Genomic DNA, 17,032 nt, shown 5'->3' on the forward strand with positions numbered 1-17,032 from the left:
TTGCGTTGGCTTGCATCTTGGATGCAGACGCTGTTCAGTCTTATAAAGATGTTGGTTTTTATACCGTGGTGCCATCTTTATGTCTGTCTGGTCCCTGGTTCAAACCATTTAATCACAGTCCAGTAACAGCTAGTTGCTAATTAAATGTCCAGTTTGTAAGATAGTTGATTGTTGAGTCTTAATCCCAACGATCTTACAAATTGTACCTTTTAATGGACCATAATAATTAACATTGTGCAGGAGCATACACGTGTTGATATTTGGATTATACTGCATACACGATGAGACAAACATTTCAGAAAATCTTCCCATCACATAAACCAGTTTTTCAGTTACTTACAGGCATTTCCCAAAAGATAAAAATTAAATCAGTTCTAAATAATTCTATATTTGAAAACTTTCCCCAAAGTCAACAGATTGTCTTAGTTTTTGATAAATGATGAAAACAAACTGTCCTTGTGGTGGTCTCTTGAACCCCTCTGTAGCTGGCCAGCTCTTCAACTGGCTAGTCCACGTCAGATTGTATGTGTTCAAAGATCGGCTCTACCCACCGTGTCTTTACATGTTGCTGTTTTGTTTTTTTTATGTTAATCTTTCATTTAGCTGTTTGACATTCTGTCCTCCCTAACTTGTCCCTTGTAATTCCTGGGATGGCTCAGACAGTCTAATGGCTAACGGACACTTTGCTTGTTTGGCTCATTAAGCAGTTGATGAGCTGGCATCACTGTCCATCAGTGTGTCCCGGAATATCTCTGTCCCTCTCGCGCCTGTCTCTTTCGACTTTTGATGCAATCAACTTGAACTCGCAAAAACAGGCTCTTGCCGTGACTCCACCCTCTTGGACCCACCTCGGGTGGTGTCCGTCACAACTGCTCCCTCATGAATCCCTCAAAGCGACGTCATTTGGTAGGGGGGTGAACAAGGTTGAGACCTTTTCTCACGTCGCCTCCTTCGCCTCTCTCTGCCTCTTAAACCTCAGGGCCTCAATGGACTTTCGATGAGAGAGAAAAACCAGTCAAAGAGAAACTTAACACAAAACTGCTCCTCACCTGCACCTCCTTTTTCTTACTTTCTGCATCGCCCGCTGTTTTTCGAGGGGCAGAGAGTGAACTGAAGCTCTCCAATCCCACCGCCAGCGTGTTCACACGTGACAGAGTGTTGCTGTTGGTCCTGATTAGGGTCCGTTAAGTTCTTCTTGGTAGGCTAGAGTCAAATTGAAAAAGAAATCAAAACACAACCGTCGGGACTTTTCTCCTCGAGACGATGCTCACATTATGTTGCGATTGATGTGAAACTGTTACGTTCTTGCGCTGTGACTCCAACTTCAGCTTAAATGCAACTTAGTGAAAATTGGACGTTGTTACTGTGCTACACCACATACAGTGTCTGTTTATGGACAGGGACGAAATCAACATGCAGCTTAGCGACATATTTGCATTTGAATGAATATGACCCTGATTGCCTGTTATCTGTATGTGTGTGTGTGCGTGCGTGCGTGCCTGTATTTACATTCACTATTCATCTATTGACTACAACGTCAGGGTTTTATTGTTCCTGTCTCTGTGGAACCAGTGCAGACTTCTGTCACACAAGTAAGTTTGCCCAAATGACCTTTTGGACTTGGCCCAGTGGAGAAAATGTCCAGTGTGTTTGCACTGCGTTCCAGTGCTGTGTTTGGGAGGCCTGGATTGGCTGAGGATTTGACTGATTCAAACAACAAAACACCCTCTGAGTATTAAACTTTTGAACACACTGAACAGCCTAATGTGACTATAACTTGTAGGACGTCAAGTAAACCGCACATTGTGAGCTGTGTTTTATGGCTGCGGGTATGAATCTGTTGCCCTTTTCAACACAACAGAGCACGGCGCAAACCTTTGATTCAAATGGATGGATTTTATGCCAAGGAAACCAAGTACAGCCCCACAACCGTTCATTTTAAAGACTACGGAGAAATGGTGTGGTGGATTAAACGCTGTCTGAATGAACTCGTAAGAGACACCTTTTGGATTTTAATGTGAAGCCAAAGGAGTGAAACATTTCCTCCTGGCCCTGTGCTTTGGAGGCTCACAGACTGGATCTGGTCGAGGACGTTGAGGGGAAATCCACTCCTGAACCGGATCGTTAATGGATTTGATATCAAGGCACAACAGGAAGTGGATAGATGCCAGAGATTCTGAACTTTTCTTGATGTTTTCCCCATTTTTTTGCCCACCCATCACAATATAGAGAAGAAGTAAAGTCGTAGTCACACATCTCATGTGTAGTAGGACTAGTTTGACATATAAATATGGCAAAAAAAATTTTTTTTGCAGAATTAGATTGAGAAGATTGATACCTCCAACTGTTAAATATGAATCTACCGCCAGAAGCCTGTTAGCTTTGCAAAAAGACTGGAAACAGGAAAAGAGCCAGCCGCGCTCTGTCTAGTGGTAAAAAAAACAACAACAAAAAACCCCAAACAGCACTTTTTAAGGATGCAATACGTAGTCAAAGCAAGGTCACTCCAAACAAATGGGGGGCAGCATATCACCAGAGTAACTGGTAACTGCTGCTAACTGTAGCTGCCATTAGCTAGCTAGCTCAGTTAGTCGTGGAGGTAGCGATCCAGACAGCTAGCAGTCCAGACTGGGAGACCAGAGTGGTAGACAGGGCGGGCTGGGGCCTGTTGGTTAGCATGCTAACTGCAGTAGATATCGGTGCAACACAATACATAGATACTTACTTTGGTAACATAGGCCAGAGCCAGGCTAGCTGGTTTTCCCCATTTCCCCATTACATGTATGCTAAGCCAAGCGATCGCTGGCTGTAGCTTCATTGTTAATGGACAGGCATGTGTGTGGTATCTTCTCATCTAACTCTGTCAGAAAGCAGAAAAGTGTATTTTCCAAAGTTTTGACCTATTCTCTCATAATCTTCTAATATGAAGCAACAGACAGCAGCTAGTTAGCTTATCTTAGCTGGAACAGGGTCAAACCGCTAGCCCAGTCTATCTAAAGGTTTTAAAGCTCATGAATTGAAATGTTTGTTTGTTTAATCCATTAATTAAAAATGAAAGGTAATAGAGAGGTTGTGGTTGAAGCAGGATGCTGGACACTTTTTCTTTCTCTCCGGTCTTTGTGCTAAACTGCTAACTGCTGGCATTAGCTTCATATTTAGCAGACACACATTAAAGTGGTATCAATCTTGTCATCTTATACTTGGCAAGAATGCAAATAAGCGTGTTTCCCAAAATGTCAAACAGTTTTTGCCTCCAAATTTGTTAGCGTAAAGTCTCGGCATAGTTTAGCCCTTATGATAGAAATCCAATGATCAGTTTAGAGCCGTTTGATCTTCAAACCCTCCTCTTCTTTACTGAAATGTATGCCTTGTTTTTATAATGAGGGCAAGTGGAGAAAAGCTAAGCAGGCCTTTTGAGGGAAGAGAGCAACAGTTCTAATCTCTGAGGGATGACGATAATTCCCCAACTCAACCTAAGAAATGACTCACTAAAGGTCTACAGTCTGAGCTGTTGAGGCGTTGCTCCATACACACTATGACATACGAAAAGACTGAATGAAATCATTTAGTTCATTTAATCTGTGTGTGCGCGCGTGTGTGTGCGAGCATGTGTGTGTGCACAAATGTGTATTTTTTGAAGCGTGGTCACGCACACTTAATGGACTGACTTGCGCGTGTCCACGACGCCACCACAATGTGTTCACACCTATTGATGTTTAATGCTGTCCTTGTTGGTTTCTTCTTTGGTTTTATCTTATTTTTCCCTCATCATTTTTGTGTTTGTGAGGATGCAAATGTCACTCATAAAGTTTCTATTGTAAAAGAAAACAAAAAAAGTTACATTGTTGGGTTTGTTTGCAGTATAGCTTTGATATCTGTTGCTAAGCCCGCATTGTCATGGAAAACAGACGACACAGCAAGCTGGATTTTGGAGTAAAATTAGGGGTGATATGCAAATGGAGGCGTACAGTTATTGTGGTTAAGTTGGAAAATCATTCAAAATAAAAACAGTATGTCATTGAAGCCTGCTGAAAGGTTTCCACCTTATTGTGCCATTGACCCCTGATCACTACTACATGCTACATGGATTAATAGATTATTTTAGATTTGTTATCTTAAATTGTTGCCTCAGTCAAATAACATGAAAACCTACCCCATAGTTTTATATAGTCAAGCATGCAACCTTGATTAAAAAAAAAGTTGAGACGCCAATTCTTCGTACTCTTTGCAGGCGTCAAACCCAGAATTAGTTTATTTACAAAAAACAAAGTTTTTATCAGTTTGAACATTAAAGCAGCTACAAGGATCTTGATCTGGTTAGCGTGTGCATTTGTTTTGAAAGCAACAACATTCAAAAATTACTAACGCAAATTATCAACGGAATACTGAGAGATTACAGTTTTGATGTTATGACGCGTGTGCTTTATATCACAGGTTATCTACTGAAGTTAGCGTGCTAACCAGTTAGCCCTGGCTCATCCAAGTCCTAAACTCCTGTGCTAGTGGTGTCCAGACCACTTCACCACTTCATGCACGGCTAACTGAGCTAACTAGCAGCAGTTAGTAGTGACTTTTGTGATATGCTGCCCTATGTTTGTTTTTGAGTACAAATTTGACGGCTGGTCAAGTCTTTGGCCTCTGGTAGCAGCTGCAGAATGCATAGCGATGAGGTCAATAACTGTAGTATGACGATGGTGAAACAAAGTAAAGTTTGTTTTAGTGCCGCACTGTACCACCAGACTACAGAGCAGTTTCTTTCCTTAGGCACTGCTCAGTTCATCCTCAGCACTCAGCCATTAAAAACTGTTTTAATTTTATGACTCATCCAGACAGAGGAATTAAGTGTAACTATAATAACTACATAGAAATAGCCAATCCTCTCGCTGATGATCTTGTTTTCTTATGTAGGTCATATAGCAGCATCAGTATTAAATTGAGAATGTTTGATAGCCAGTTAAAAGTTGTACGTTTAAATATGTTGTACGTTTCCAGTTGATTATTGGTTGAAAAGGATTTACTTTCTACACAGTGTCCCAACTTTGGAACTGGGGTTATGCCTAAGTTTAGATATCTGTTTCTGAGATTTCTGCTGCCACTCAAATACAGTTGATTTAAAGGTAAAGCCATCAATTTTGCACAGTAAAGTGTGATTGCAGGTCTTGAGGAGTACTACTGCATATGCCGAAAATAAGTAGTATAAAGCTTTTTGTGGCTCCAGAGCAAGCTACATGTAATCTGATAAATTACCTCCAGTGATGTCACTCTAAGTTGCATTGTGGGTAATGAAGGCCCCAGGTTTCGAAAAGGAAGAAGAATGCGTTATAATAAGTTACCCACCGAAGCTACCTGCATTGCTTAGTACTGCAAGTGGTAAAAGAGTATATTTTTTCTTAACTTTGAAGAACAAACCCTTCGAGGCCCCTTAATGGCCAAACTTACACCACAGTCTTATCCAGAAGTACACCCTAATTAAAGTTCATTATGTCACTGAATGCACAGGGATGATTTTAAGATACCCAATGCCTTATTACAAGATGATACATGACCAAGTTACAGAGTGAATGTTTAATCATGAGGAGAGGCGTAATTTCAATTCAGAACAATTAGTTGTCCTCTATCAATGGAAGAGGAGCTTTTATGCTCTACCAGGCATGATATTAATTACTGCTTCAATGATTCCCCGATGGGTCTTAAAGCAGCTTTTCCGCTTTTGCTCATTGCAGTGTTCCCTTTAAGTATACTGTGAAGTATACAGTGTATTCCTTGTGGAAGACATAAGTTACTTTGGCCACTTTCACATACTTTTTCCGTGTTAACTGCCGTTTTTATGTTTCCTGTGCGTCCTTAAAATACCCAGAAGACAAATGGCAGTTAATTGAAGTCCTCTCTCCTTTATGAGTTGAAAGAAGACATTTGTTTCTTTAATTACCCTTATTCCATCACTGAAGTTGGAGGCTATTAATGTAATCCTGCAGGATGATGTTGAGAGCAGGACATGTTCCTGTATATAGTACAATGTGACAGTACCAGTGACCCGGGTCGGGGTTTAATCATTTGCTTGGAAGACAACGAGCCCTTTGGATCGAATGTATGTGTGCTACCTGCAGCTTTTTAGGTTCGTAGTTGATTTCACAGCAGGTTTAAATTGTTATTGAGGTTTAAGATTTTGTCCTGATTATTAATAGTGTCCATGCTGACTGTGCATAAAACCATAATCAATCACGGACAGACTCCACGAACAGTAAATAAGACCCGGTGATGTCTCCACTGTCCAATCTAATTTATGATGCAGCAGTTCTGCCTGTTGGCTAATGGCTTCGTTAGTATATAAAGGGCTATATAGTACATATTGTTCAGCATATGATCCAGGAAAAGTATTGTTAACCTGCTGTTCACTGTTTGTAGTTTATGATAATACCTACAGAGACCCAGAGTCAGTGCATCATAATAGTTCCTCTCACATTTTATGACCATAGTTTCTAACATAATAAAATGATATCCATTACTGGCTTTAATTACTGGACTAATTTGCAAAAAGTAGTAGGTGTATTTCACTTTTATTTGGATGCTGAGAGCCATTACTTCTACACCCTGCAGTTAGTATTTATAGTCCAGATAGCAAATGTGCACCTGATGTGTTGTAAAGATTTCTTGTTTTTGTCCCCACCCTGTGGCAGCATCAACTGCCTACAATCTATTTCTTTTTTATCTTTTTTCCTTCTGCCACCCTTCTGTATGTTTTAATTTTATTTTAAAATACAGACAGTATTAAAACATAAAACATCCCTCTGTTCAGGTTTATACTGTTCCAGTGATGAGAGGGTATTCATCTTTTTGTTTTTCTCCTTCAAGTTTTGATTTATTTACATTTAAAACAATTACTATTTGATGTAATTACATATGATTTAGAAAATTCAAAGACACAGACAGTCCTCCCTGCTCATCTTTGTTTTGAAAGAAGGGACTCTACTCAGCCTTACATGATACAGTACAGTAGAGACATAGACATAAACTGCAGACATACTGTCAGTGTGTGCTCTACTAAACTTAAGTCTGAGAGTCCCAGATGCCAGTTCAGTCTCTCTTTTTTAAACTGTTCCTTCATCACTGTTTCTTCTGCTGAGCCTCCAAGTGTTTGTGTGCTGCTCTCAGTGTGTCCTGCAGGTCTTTGTACTGAGCCAGAGTGCAGGCTTCCTCCAGCCGAGCCCAGCGGTAGTCCTGGTGCTCGTCAGATAATGTCACTGCCGTCCCCGGGTCTCTCAGCTCGGCCAACCAGTATAGCACCTCTTTGGGTCGGCCTCGCACCTCGTAGCGAAGCTCCTGCACAAAGCCGTCAATCATCCGCAGGTGCTCCGCCCCCAGCCCTGCCTCCTCCCTGGTCTCTCTCAGAGCTGTGGTGAGGTCGTCCTCACCTGGGTCCACATGACCTGATGGTGAACAGGTTACAGTTGTATTTAGCTCGTTAATATCTTCATCACTTACATCATAAATGTACTGTTTTTGAACGTGTAAACACCTTTGGGTGGGGTCCAGTGGTGTTCCCCATAAGACGTCTGCAAGAGGAGGTACTCGATGTTGTCCGGTGGAGGGACACAACCGGCTAGATGACGAAAAATGATGAAGCCACAAGCACGCAGCGCCATCTCCCTGTTCAACAACTTTACAGACAAACACATTTTGTTTTACACTGTTCCAGGTGCAATCATGAAACTTTTTTTGTGTGTGTCCAATCAGAACTCCTGTGCACACACTTGGACTCTCACAAACACCATAAATAAAATTTTAAAGGCAAATTATAACACTGGTACAGGCAATGTAATGTGAAACTATTCCCAAGTCTAAAATCTGTATATCTACATCTCCACAACCATCTGGTGGCCCCTGGAAATTAACTTGCGGCCTTCTTGAGGGTCTTGACCCACAGGCTGACAACCAATGGTCCAGGATTCCACTGCAATAAGCTTTTAATGCCTTTTAAACCTTATCAGCATTTTAAAATTCATATAAAAGTAGAATAGATTATTTTATTGGACAGGTGAAGGCCGTGTTTAGGTGGGAAATGGTAGATGACATCAAATATTACGCCTTTACAAATGTCCAGTAAAGGTGCATGTGTTTACACAGTACATGTTCATATGTTTTATCAGTTCGGTTTACTAACAATGCTTAACATTTAATGTTGATGTCATTATGTTTTTAAGAAGGAAACCTTTTTTCCTACAACATATCGAAGAGAATAATGGATACTACACATCCCCATGGGAATGACAGCCACCATACTGGACAATGCCACCAGCTGCCCTTATTCTGCAAATCTAAACCTTTAAGCGCAGGTTTTCCTGTTTAACATACTGGCCTACTTTGAGCCTTTGCTGGTGAGCCAACCAGTTGAAACAAAGTCCACCAGTGTTACAGGAGTTAGCCTGAGCCTGCCAAAGAAAGATTAGCACACACTGCAGCTCGTGCTGATTCTGTGAGCGATGTAACAGTTTGACAGGCTCATGTACAACACTGCTGCAACAGCTTTACTGTTTCAGTAGAGCAAAGTGTGTCTATAGATTTCCAGCATGTAGGCTAGTTAGCTTACTTCTCTGCTCGCACAGGAAACATGTCAAACACTTTAGTGACTGGACTGAACATGTTATAGTTTCTACTGTCACTGCGGAGGCAAAGTGTGACGAGTATTTATTGACTTAACTTCAAGAATGTGAGAAACTTACGGTCTATTCACTGTGACAAGATGTGTTTGGGCGCAGATAGTTTCTCACCATCTGAGAGTACTGCGGAACTCAGCGGTGCACTGAGAAATGAGTCCGGTGCTCTTAGAAGACGCACGCAAACAGTTCCGCTTTGTAAATATGCTCTGACAGCAGCTGTAACAAAACTACAGGACTGCATGTGGTGACAAAAATATTCACATCCCTTATTTAGTAGCCTAATGTGAAACGTCAATATCAAAAGTAAAAGTCATCAGGCAGAATGGCTGTAGTGGGGTATAATATTATATTGTACTGATATAGCTATGTTAAATACACACAATGTTTTATTATATAGTATTATGTTATTTGTTATTTTATTTATGTTATATTTATTGGATGAATGACTCCAGTTATGACGTTATTACGGGGGTTGTGATGCTCAAAAAAAATTTATCCACCGCTTTACAGACGCTTCCTTCACAAATTAGCTGGTGGGAAAAAGTCTTTATGGGCCGCAGTGAATCACGTGACAATGTAATTACACAGTTTGGCCACCAGGAAAGCTGGCTTCAAAGCCAGGCGCTTGTCCGGGTGGCTTGGTTAGCAGCAGTTAGCCCTTAGCCCCTATTTCTTTGGAGTATGAATTCAAAAGGGTAACAAATTCAGAAATATTGCACCTTTAATGATGTATTATTTTATCTTGATTGTATATTTTGTGTATTGAAAGTAGCTCATAACTATAAACCTAGCAGCAATGCTAATAAATGTGGCAAAAGTCAAATATTGTAAAAAATAAAAAACACATTACATTACTTACAGTAAATTATTGTGCTCTGAAATGTTATGGAGTAGAAGTATAAAGTATCAGAAAATGGAAATACTCGAGTAAAGTACAAGTATGGCAAAATTGTACTGTACATGTACTTTTCTGCTTTCCACTACTACTGCTACAACTGCAGATGATGATTGTGATAGGAATTAGAATAATTCAGGGGCACAAACCAGGTGAAGTGAATAAAATGGCTTAATAAATAATATCAATTTATATTTTGATTTCAATGGATTCATCCTGTTATAAATCTCCCACATTGCCAGATTAAACAAATGGTTTGATGATAAAAGTATGTGTTTCTTCACTATCAAGAAGCTGATGTGCCTGCGGGAGACAGATAAGAAATGTACCCAGTGTAGATAGGGCCAACTGAAGACTGCTTGTGTCTGAAGATAATAGAGATGGGGCCTCCTTCCCGCACAAGCCGAGCTGTCAGCAGCACACTTGTTCAGCTTGACGGAGGAGAACACCGCTGCTATGTTTCAAGGTAAAGAAAGGAACTCACCCAAAATACTTGTTTATAATTTTTAAGTAAAAAATATACAGAAAAAGGGAGAGACAGACAGAAAGACCGGCAGGGAGGATGCAATAACATCATGTAACTTTGAAGGAATTGTACAAATGTAGCCATTGGTCCCTAAAGGCTTTGTGTCTGTAATGTATTGTTTTCCTGACATAAACAATTATTTTGCTCTTCTGTACTTCTTTCCTTCATGTCGTTGTCTGTGGTTTAGCCTGAGGCCTCAGGACACGTGACTTTCACTGCTACTACTACTGTGCTTACTCAGCCTGCACTGAAATGCTCATTATTCCACTCCGCTTTACGTGAATCACACTTGGGGGTCAGGTTTCCCTACATCCAGTCAGATATTTTTGATATATACTGACTGTCACAGAGATTAAACATGAATGTAGGACTGACCTCTCTAGATGACCAATGCCAGTGTACAATTTTGACACCCAAATGTATATTTTATGTCACTGTATTTGGCCCACTTGTGTCATTTCTGATCTGCTGAGGGATCTGACTGTTTTTAGGGTTTAACTAGACACGATGAGGCAGATATTAGGGATTATTATTGCAGGTCTGAGTATGTTCGGTGTAAAGCTGATAAGTGCCAAGAGAAGTCCTTGCTTGGATTCTTCAAGCTGAATGTTCTGGAGGAGTCGTGGACTTAATTTAAGCTGACAACTGTGATGGGAGGTGCCAACACAATAATCCCAGTGACAAATCCAAAAGCCACACTTTTCATGTATAGTTGGGACTTAAGTTGCACTTCTCACCTGGAAATACAGCACAGTCACTGTGCTGCACAGATGGCATTGATTGCAGGATCCTTAAAACCATTCTTGCAATTTGGTAAAGCAAAATAAAGTGTTTCTTGATGATAAATACTAAATTGTGATATGTCCTGCTTGCCATCCAAACAGCATTTCTCAAAGGCCTGGGACAGCCCAACGGAGAGCTCCATTTTGTGGGGAAGAAGGATGAACTGATTGAAGCGAAGCGCACTTTCAGAACACTAGACGGTCGGGATATACTGATCATCCACCACCAGGGAGCCTTCTTTGCTATGGACTCCTACTGTTATCGTGAGTACCGTCCCTCTTGTGCTGTGCTGTAAACAGCTGCTGGTTATTAGAAAGTGAAAGTGTGTGAGTCTGTAACTTTATCCAACAATATGTGCTCTTGTCAGACATGTTATTTCAATCAAGTCTCAAGCAAATCCCAAGTCCTTTTTCCTGGACAAATCAAGTCTGGTGGAGTCCTTAGTTGAGCAAGTTAAGTCCCAAGTCAAGTCACTTTTTCCCCTCCTGCAGTATCCGGTCTTTTTAAAGAGAAAAAGATAAGGTATTAGTGCCTGCAAAAACATGAATGAAAGCATATTTTTTTCTTAATTTCTTCTCAGTCCTATAATAATCCCTAATAATCCCTCCAACAGTTAGCAGCAAAGATGTTATATTACATCTGGACACAGTGTTGGAGGTGGAGCCCCATTCATGCCTATGAAAGCTGCTCTGTGGCATTTTGAAGCCCAAAAAAGCTTGACTTTCTGAGTATGAAAATACACGGATCTTCTGTGTTGTGGACTACAAAACACCTAAAAAACTAAACTGAAACATAAAATGACCACAGACAAGTCATTCGAGTCATCAAGTCTAAGGTAAAGTCATGTCACGAGTTATGCTCATTTTCAGGTTCATAGATTATTTTGGGTTACTACTAGAATAGGTGTACATGCTTTAGTGCTCAAAAAGCACATCAGTTTTCTCAAACTGCCCAGTGCTGCAGCGCCATTTCCTCTGTCTGAAACACTCCTGTCTCTTTAAGGTCCCCCTCATGAATACCCAGTCTGCTCTGATTGGTCAGCTCACAATGCCTGACCCAACATCACTAACAACAACAGAGCTGCTGCGCTAAACCAATTCTTACATGCCAAACTAGCCACTAGGCATAAATTATGCAAATATATAACATGGTGACATAGTGTGATGTCACAAAGTCACAGAAATAAAGGTGGGACTCCTGACGAGGCGTTTCAGGAGCAGTTTTTTCTATAGGAAAGAGGAGCGTCCGTTGGTGCGGGCAACAGGCTTTTTTACTTTCAAGATCTTTGCCATGCACTAAAACATACAGTAAAACTATGAGCGAAAGGAAAAAAATATATAATGTCTCCTTTATTTTCCAAGTCCAAGTCATTTAGTTTCTGTCGAGACAAGCTGCAAGTCATCAAAACAGTGACTCGAGGCCGAGTCACAATGACTTGAGTCCACATCTCTTGATCAAAGGCGTTGTTGGCAATTGCTTACTTTTAGTGAACCAATCCAAAGTTGCTTTCATGGGACATTTAACACTGAGCTGAACTACTTTGTTATCCATAGGACATTTTTGCACATATTACCTCTAAAGTGTGTCCAGTCAGCAAAATGTTAGTGTACTGTAAACTGTTTGCTTATTCTGCAATACACTGATCCTGTGCCCTTGTGACAGATTCTGGGGGAATGCTGCAGAATGGAGACATTGAGGTGAGATTTACGAATCTTATGAAATTTTTAAGATAATAGAGAATCCAAAATGCCATTTAAGTTCAAGAACTGGACTGCACTTTTGTGTTTTTATTGAATTCATGCTTTCACAGGCTGTTCCATCTGCACTACAGTCCTTAAAGGCAACTGCAAGGCTGTGGCATAGAGGATAATTAACATATCAAACCTGCATAACATTAAGATAATGTTATGCTAATGGTGTCGGGTCTAAATGACCTACACTTGTCCCACATGAGGTTGTTTACCTGTTTTCTTTCAACACACTCACAGGAATTTGATGGCAAGATGTGCATTGTTTGTCCAAGGCACAAGTACAAGATCTCTCTGGCCAAAGGGGAGGGCATTTACAAGGCCAGTGACCCCAGGGAAAAGCCGCCTGTGCCCAGATGGTACTCCAAGGGTGTGAAACAGCGGACCCACACAGTCACCGAGACCAACGGGGATGTCTACGTCAGGCTCTCTACAGAGTCGTGCTGGATTGACTCAGACTACTACCAGGGAGAGAAGGGCAAGATAGAGAGGGCCAAAGCGGAGGAGGAAGACAAGGAAACAGCTTGATGGTAATGCAGACGGATGAGGATGGGCATCCCGATAGTCTCCCGATGTCAGACATACAGTTAGTGCTCTACTTCAAGTAATCACTATGGCTTCCTAAAAAATTGGCTTTTTTAAATGAGTTTGGGTGTGTTTAGAATTTTAAATGACATTTTTAAGGGGCTTTCTTGTTGTTTACATGATGTTCAGATGTTTTACTTGATAAATGTTACATCGACACATGCATCTCAAAACTCAAAACCATCATGTAGCTCGAAACTATCATGTAGCCCATTAAATAAACTTTTTTTATGGATGAAATTTGATCTCTGATTCTCTGTTCTCATACTGGGCAGTGGCACAAGGTAGCTGAATGCGTGCCCACACTGGTGTATCCCCGTGCATTTCAATATTCCTCATGTATTATGCATACACTGAACGACTCAATGGGATAAAAAGGTTTATGCTGATCCATCAAGTCGTAAAGTGGAAAATCGTTAATGTAGAATAATAAGATCATACCACATTACTGGACACTTTTTGTGATGTCCATGTATGTTTCTTCCCTCAGACAGCATGAATATCAGAGGGCACACATTCCAGCATTTGGGATTTGTTTTGTGATGTGTTTCTTTTTCACTGGCAAAAAAAAAAAAATCCTACAGCTAGTCTGAAAGAAAACGTCACAGAGGGCACCGAGTTAATCCCTGAGGTTGTCGACAGGTGCGTTGACAGCAGCTTCACACAGGTATTGTGGCTGGCATGAAGGTCGGCCCTCAGGGATTTTTGCATTTTCAGGGTTTTGTTTAAAACATTCAACAGTTGTCTTTCTCATCTAACTCTCTGCATTTCCAAATTAACCCATGTCAAATTAACCCTTCTTATTCGTGATGTCAACAGTATCTCTAAACCTGACTTTGTTATATTTTGCTGTGTTGTGGTTTAGTTGTGGCACTGTCATACTTGAAGGATTACTCCTTCCTCGTCCTCCTATAATTCCCATAATGCATATTTGATAGTATCTTCTGTTAACTACCCCACTGCCAGAATAAATATTGGCAATTCAGCCTTGTCCTCATATATAATGTTAGCAGTTAATGTTTCTGCAAACCACAGATGTGTCCAAGGTTGACATGTGTACCAAACGTGGCATATTACGTTCACATTAAATGCTTATTTGCCTTCTTTCACACCAGGAAGAGGAGGGGATGGTGGTGGTGTTATGGCATTGTTACAAGCCAACAAGGCAGCCAGATGGTTGACGTCAGTTCAAGTCACGCCAGTGGATATTTTTAAGGACATTTGCAGCTGTTTTTGTTTTTGTTTTGTTTTTGTGGCGTCACAGCCAGTGTTTTTTAAGGAGACCTGCAGACATTTCCAGCCAACCAAAACTGGATATTTTTTTCGGGAACTCATACCATCTCCATCCGTGATAGTGGCCACCAAAACAGGTATTGTAAGCCAAGCCATGATGTTTTCCTAGCCCTAACTAAGTGGTTTTTGTACCTAGACCTAACCAGAGCATAAGCACAGCATTGTGACAAGAGAGAAATAGAAAATGAAACCTAAACAAACATAAATTAACAACATAAAGAAACATTGCAACTTAACATTTCTTTAGGTTAAAGTTTCTATTTTATGTTTAATTGTGTTTTGGCTTCAAATACCTGCTTTGGTTGGCACAAACAAGGCTGGAGATGTCTCCTCCTTCACTGTGGAGTAAAATCTCAGTCCAGTGAGAGCCCATCGTATCTTGGTTGTAAAAAAAAAAATACAAAGGTGAGTGTTTTATAATAATTTGCTAGCATATTTGTTAACTATTTGATGTAAAGAGTCACGACAGGCTGTCACGTTCAGATTATTTCTGTTCCCCAAAGTGCAGGCTACCAGTGACATGGCCCATGCCATGGGTCGAGAACACCAAGGCTAAGGGGTATAATCTTCCTCTGTGCATGAAGGATGCTGGTTTCTCGGAAGCTGGCCTGCGGCAAACTCACATCTCAGTCTGAAGCCCCGGCCTATGTGACGCCTCGAATACAATCAAGAAATGCACACGGCCGTGGGTTACATGGAAAGAGTGGGCTGAGCACTTGTGCAACGTTACCGCACATGAAATATTAAAATATGAATTGCGAAATTGAGAATACAAGGCGTGGACCATTATGTGCAGGTGGTCATTTGCAGTATGTCAAGTGGAGAGTCGTTTGTTGAAATAAAGAGAGTCTATCTGAGTGGGAACTGCTTCACAGGGTGAGTGCATCTTACTCCAGAGGGAGAATATTACACAGCATGGAATCAGCGTGGAATTACAATGATGCAGGGCATTCAAACCCAAGGCCTAAATACTTGCTGTTGGTTTTATGTGTTGCATTATTCATCATGCTTGTGAATGACACAAGAGGCTCTGATTAAACCTTTTTAAGGCTGGAGCCATTCCTCCTCTCCACACGCACTGGAAGCCCTGGAGTTTGTCCAAGAGGGACCACCAGATCTCATTATCACCTTTTATCTTCGACTGACTCACATAGTAAATCACCCCCAAAGTCAGTTACAGTATTTTATATTTCCATGCTATGTGGGTAAAATAGTCTCCTTACTCGTCATTATTATTATCACTATCATTAACATTACACCCCATGCTCACACCTCTTGGCAACTCTTTCTGTGTCTACTCATGTGGAGGAGTTCAGTGTCTGTCTTTGTGAGACAAGAGAATGGGAGTTAATGGCACAAGGGAGGCATTTTTCCCAGCCGATACGCTAACTGATCACCTGCTTTTAATGGCCAATACTGATAAGATAACCAATATTTTTTTTTCAAATTATTATTATTTTAAAGGCGCAATATGTAAGAATTGGCCACATGTCAAATCAATACTCCAAACCAGTAGGGGGCAGCACATCACAGAGTAACTGCTAACTGCTCCAAACTGTAGCTGCCTTTAGGTAGCGGTCTGGACTGAGGGGGGCGGGGAGCAGCAGGGGAGTGTTGGTGTTTTGGCTTTGGGGCTTTGGAGCGTGACTGGCTAGCTGGTTAGCATGCTATCTTCAGTAGATATCTCTGCATCATTAGACGTCGCAACATCAAAACAGTTATTTCCTCACATTCTTTTGATCATTTTAGTTAATTTCTGAATGTTTCGACTAAAAATTCAAATATATTGCACTTTTAAAAAGAAGTTCCTAACCTGTAGTTTCAACACACCTGAGGGTTAGAAGGGGGTGTAGTGAGAAAATATGAGCCACTTATGGGGCTCTGTTGAACTTCTGGTCGTTTATGTCAGCGGACTCCATTTCTAAACTACATTAACCAGGGATGATTCCAGCGCTCCCAGTAATGTCTTCTACTGCTAAACACAGCATGAAAAGGAAAGCGCCTGAAGGAAAGAAAGAGGCAAAAACAGCAGCATCCACAAAAAACAGTCATGCAAGTGTGGTTACAGAAGACGCTTACAGAAGTTTGAAGCCAATGAAAGCAACTTGGCTCCATATTATGGGCTCTATTTATCGGCTGAAATGATACTGATGCTCATATGTAGCCGATATCAGTCATATGGTGCATCCCTGAGTGGCTCTCACTGATTTTCAGCAGAGGGTGAAGCTGTTGACTGGTTCAGAGGTGAAGCTGTCAGCCTTCATATGACAACAAGGTGTGAAACAGTGTGAGAGTGAAAGGATCAACACTGTCACGTCCACAGCTCGTCCTGGTCAGGCTGCTGGTGTGTGGTGGTGGCGCGCGCTGCTTCTACGTGTGTATGCTTGCGTGCGTGTTGCTGAGTCAGGCGCGACCTCTCTCTCTCTCCCCCCATCTCTCTCTCTATGTCTCTCTCCCCCTCTCTTTTTGTCCCTCCCTTCTCTCCCCCCTTTTTCTCGCTCTCTTTGCCTCTCTCTCTCTCAGTGTCTCTCTCTCTTTGTGTCTC

At 41.2% G+C, this 17,032-nt stretch overlaps 2 protein-coding genes across 4 annotated transcripts; one reads left to right on the forward strand and one right to left on the reverse strand.

Annotated features, from left to right (window-relative positions):
* Positions 1-571: 571 nt before the first annotated feature.
* Positions 572-8,818, reverse strand: nudt2 (nudix (nucleoside diphosphate linked moiety X)-type motif 2). Of its 2 annotated transcripts, none has more exons than XM_084347798.1 (3): positions 8,721-8,818; positions 7,517-7,658; positions 572-7,427 (listed from the first exon to the last, which is right to left on the reverse strand). In XM_084347798.1, the coding sequence occupies exons 2-3, from the start codon at positions 7,641-7,643 to the stop codon at positions 7,105-7,107; spliced, it is 450 nt and encodes a 149-aa protein (XP_084203924.1). In that variant the 5' UTR covers positions 7,644-7,658; positions 8,721-8,818; the 3' UTR covers positions 572-7,104. The 2 variants fall into 2 exon arrangements, with proteins under 2 accessions (XP_084203924.1, XP_084203923.1); XM_084347797.1 differs by having other exon boundaries at positions 8,769-8,817.
* A 1,133-nt stretch (positions 8,819-9,951) lies between these two features.
* Positions 9,952-14,396, forward strand: rfesd (Rieske (Fe-S) domain containing). 2 transcript variants are annotated; one of them, XM_084347860.1, is made up of 5 exons: positions 9,952-10,018; positions 10,963-11,124; positions 12,524-12,558; positions 12,850-13,139; positions 14,310-14,396. In XM_084347860.1, the coding sequence occupies exons 1-4, from the start codon at positions 10,009-10,011 to the stop codon at positions 13,135-13,137; spliced, it is 495 nt and encodes a 164-aa protein (XP_084203986.1). In that variant the 5' UTR covers positions 9,952-10,008; the 3' UTR covers positions 13,138-13,139; positions 14,310-14,396. The 2 variants fall into 2 exon arrangements, with proteins under 2 accessions (XP_084203986.1, XP_084203985.1); XM_084347859.1 differs by lacking the exon at positions 14,310-14,396 and having other exon boundaries at positions 12,850-13,425.
* Positions 14,397-17,032: the final 2,636 nt, after the last annotated feature.

Source organism: Pagrus pagrus, assembly GCF_965226575.1.
Source record: "Pagrus pagrus genome assembly, chromosome: 3".
In the NCBI taxonomy this organism is placed as follows: domain Eukaryota; kingdom Metazoa; phylum Chordata; class Actinopteri; order Spariformes; family Sparidae; genus Pagrus; species Pagrus pagrus.